Genomic DNA, 4092 nt, shown 5'->3' on the forward strand with positions numbered 1-4092 from the left:
GCTCACTGCAAGCTCCACCTTCCGGCTTCACGCCATTCTCCTGCCTCAGCCTCCCTAGTAGCTGGGAATATAGGCGCCCGCCATCACACCTAGCTAAGTTTTTGTATTTTTAGTAGAGACGGGGTTTCACTGTGTTACTCAGGATGGTCTTAATCTCCTGACCTCGTGATCCGCCCGCCTTGGCCTTCCAAAGTGCTGGGATTACAGGCGTGAACCACCGAGCCCAGCCGGAAAAACATTTTTGACAAGGGTGGAGATTTGGCTTTCATAACAGAACTGTGCAGTAGAGGGAGCATGGTCTGTTTATGGCAAAGTTATTTTCCATATACTATAGGTCTCCGAAAGCAGCAAATGGGAAAGGAATGAATGCCTCAGAACAACTCTATGCAAAGAAAACTGCTGTATTACCTTTCTCCACAGAGGTATCGGGTACTGGCTCGTGTGACTGCTTTATTGGTGAAGAAGCTTTCACTGGGGCTGGAATGGTCAAAGGCAAAGATGGAGGGGCATCAGAGATATCAGACTCCGAGGACTGAGGATATATATAGTCTTCTCCCAGAGAATGGCGATGGAGTTCAACATCTACTACCTAGACAATTGGGCAACAATCAGGCTCATGAGTCCATCATCAAGGTCACAGAAAGCTCAAGTCCTGTCTAAGAATGTGATCTCAGGGATGTCAGAGATAACTTCTAATCACACTTCAAAGGCAATTGCAATCTGAGGACCTAAAGGATTTATTCTAGAAGGTAACCTAATCTGGCTTAACAGATACATACCTCAGTGAAAATCTAATCTGGTTTAACATACAAATCTCAGTGAAATCACTCACAAATTGGGGCTTTTTGATTTTGCTGTTGCTACTCCTTACAACACTATTGCTCCAAATCTTTGCATGGCTGCCTTTCTCACCAGCAGGACTCAATGAAGTACACCACCTCAGAGAGACCATGCCTAATCACCTAAGCATGAGCTACTTCCTTATCCCCCAGCTACTCTTATCTTCACAGCACTTATTTGTAACTGAAGTAATTTTATTTGCTTCTGTGTTTACTGTCTACCCTCCCCGTTTTCAGTGCCACGTTTAGAAAATGTCAGTAGAACTTCATGGAAATTTTTTTTTTTTGAGACGGAGTCTCGCTCTGTCGCCCAGGCTGCAGTGCAGCGGTGTTATCTCAGCTCACTGCAAGCTCCACCTCCCGGGTTCAAGCCATTCTCCTGCCTCAGCCTCCCTAGTAGCTGGGACTACAGGTGCCCACCATCATGCCCAGCTAAGAATTTGACTCTTTGAAGGAAGAAGCTTCCGTGTTCATTTCTGTATTCCCAGCACCTGGACCAGTGCTCAGTAAGTACCCTCTGATATAATATAGCAGATTTCTCTAGACAGAGTAAGATTTAATTAGTGAACTCTGATTAAATGGCTATTGCTGATATTATATCATGAAAACAAAAAAAGGGGGAGAAGGTGAAGAACAAAGTTGGAGGTTTCCGACTCCTGATTTCAAAATTTATTGCAAAGCTAAAGTAATCAAAACAGTATGCTGCTGGCACAAAGACAGACATACAGACCAATGGAATAGAATAAATCCTCACATATATGGTCAAATTATCTCTGACAAGGGTCGCAAGACCATTCAGTGGGGGAAAAGACAGTATTTTCAGCAAATAGTGCTAGGAAAACTGGATATCCACATGCCAAAGAATGCAATTAGACCCTTACCTTACACTATATACCAAAATTAACCCAAAAGGGATCAAAGAATGAAACATAAAAGCTAAAACAATAAAACTCCTAGAAAAAAATATAAGGGAAAAGCTTCATGACACTGAATTTGGTAATAGTTTATTGGGTATGACACCAAAAGAACAGGCAACAAAAGAAAAAACAGACAAATGGGACATCAACTTAAAAACTCCTGTGCATCAAAAGACACAATCAACAGAGTGAAAAGGCAAAAATATATCATGGAATGGAAGTAAATATTTGCAAATCATCTATCTGGTAAGGGGTTACTATCCAGAATATATGAATAACTCCTGTGACCCAGCAACAACAAAAACCAAACCACCTAATTAAAAAATGGGCAAAGAGGCCGGGCACAGTGGCTCACGCCTGTAATCCCAGTACTTTGGGAGGCCAGGGCTGGCGGATCACGAGGTCAGGAGATCGAGACCATCCTGGCTAACACAGTGAAACCCCGTCTCCAATAAAAATACAAAAAATTAGCTGGGCATGGTGGCGGGCGCCTGTAGTCCCAACTACTCGGGAGGCTGAGGCAGGAGAATGGCGTGAACCCGGGAGGCGGAGCTTGCAGTGAGCCAAGATCGTACCACTGCACTCCAGCCTGGGCGATAGAGCGAGACTCCGTCTCAAAAAAAAAAGGGCAAAGACATTTTCTGAACGTCTTTGAATAGACATTTCTCCAAAGAAGATAAACACATGGCCACCAAGCACGTGAAGGGATCCTTAACATCACTAATGATTAGAGAAACACAGATCAAAACCACAAGATACCACGTCACAACCATTAGAATAACTACCATAAATTAAAATACAAACAAATTAACAAATGCTGGTGAAGACGTGGAGAAACTCGAATACGTGTGCACTGCTGGTGGGAATGTAAAATGGTGCAGCCGCCACGAAAAATATAGCAGTGGTTCCTTTAAAAATAGAATTACCATAGGATCCAGCCAATTCCATTTCTGGGTGTATACCCAAAAGAATTGAAAGCAAGGATTTGAATAGATACCTGTACACCTACGTTCATAGCAGCACTATTAACAACAGCCAAAAGATGGAAGCAACCCAAGTGTCCGTCAACAGATGAACAGATAAACAAAATGTGGTCTATACATACAATGCAAATATCATGCAGCCTAAAACAGGAAGAGGGGCTGGGCACAATGGCTCATGCCTATAATCCCAACATTTTCGGGGGCCAAGGCAGGAGGATGGCTTGAGCCCAGGAGTTCAAGACAAGCCTAGACAACACAGTGAGACCCGGTCTCTACAAAAAATAAACAAGTAAGTAAATAAATTAGCTGGTCATGGTGGCACACGCCTATAGTCCCAGCTACCTGACAGGTTAAGGACAGATTACTTGAGCCCAGGAGTTCAAAGCTGCAGTGAGCCATGAATGCACTCCAGGCTGGGTGAGAGAGCATAAATAAATAAATAAATAAAAATAAATTTCAAAAAAGAAAGGAAATTCTGACACATGCTACAACACGGATGAAATCTGAGGACATTATGCAAAGTGAAACAATCCCAAACGGACACATACGGTATGATTCCACTTATATGAGGTACCCTAGAGTAGTCAGATTCACAGAGACAGAAAGCAGAGCAGCAGTTGCCAGTGCTGGGGGGCAGGAGCAGTGGGTAGTCATCGTTTAATGGGTACAGAGTTTCAGCTCTGCAAGATGAAAACAATTCTAAAGATGGACTATGGTCACGGCTGCACAATAACGTGAATGCCCTTAATGCCACTAGACCGTACACTGAAAAATGAGTAAGACAGTAAATTTTGTGTTACGTGTTTTTTAACCACAATTTTAAAAAAATATATGAACCAAGGCTGGGTGCAGTGGCTCATGCCTGTAATCCCAGTGCTTTGGGATGCTGAGGTGGGAGGATTGCTTGAAGCCAGGAATTCTAGACCAGCCTATGAACATAGTAAGACACTCTCTCTATAAAAAAATGTAAACATTAGCTGGGCTTGGTAATGCAGGTGTACAGTCCTAGCTACTTGGGAGGCTGAGGTGGGAGAATGACTGGAGTCTAGGAATTCAAGGTTGCAGTTAGCCATGATGTTACTGTACTCCAGCGGAGACCCTGTCTCAACTAAAAAAAGAAAAGAGAAAAAGAAAAGGAAAAAAGAAGAGAAGAGAAGAAAAGAGAAGAGACGAGACGAGACAGGGAAGAGGAAGAAGAAGAGGAAGAGGAAAGAAAGAAAAGAAAAGAAAAGAAAAGAAAAGAGAAAAGGAGAAAGCTTGGTGTGGTGGCTCACGCCTGTAATCCCAGCACTTTGGGAGGCCGAGGTGGGTGGATCACCTGAGGTCAGGCAGTTTGAGCGCAGTCAGCAGATC

At 43.3% G+C, this 4092-nt stretch overlaps 1 protein-coding gene across 1 annotated transcript in view; it reads right to left on the reverse strand.

Annotated features, from left to right (window-relative positions):
- Positions 1–4092, reverse strand: part of YEATS2 (YEATS domain containing 2) — a 133597-nt gene that overhangs the window by 65647 nt on the left and 63858 nt on the right. Inside the window, exon 7 of the mRNA XM_011986167.1 lies at positions 409–589. Within this exon, the coding sequence (XP_011841557.1) occupies positions 409–589 (181 nt within the window). The remainder of the gene's footprint in view (positions 1–408; positions 590–4092) is intronic.

This window comes from Mandrillus leucophaeus, unplaced genomic scaffold, assembly GCF_000951045.1.
Source record: "Mandrillus leucophaeus isolate KB7577 unplaced genomic scaffold, Mleu.le_1.0 Scaffold295, whole genome shotgun sequence".
Taxonomy (NCBI): Eukaryota; Metazoa; Chordata; class Mammalia; order Primates; family Cercopithecidae; genus Mandrillus; species Mandrillus leucophaeus.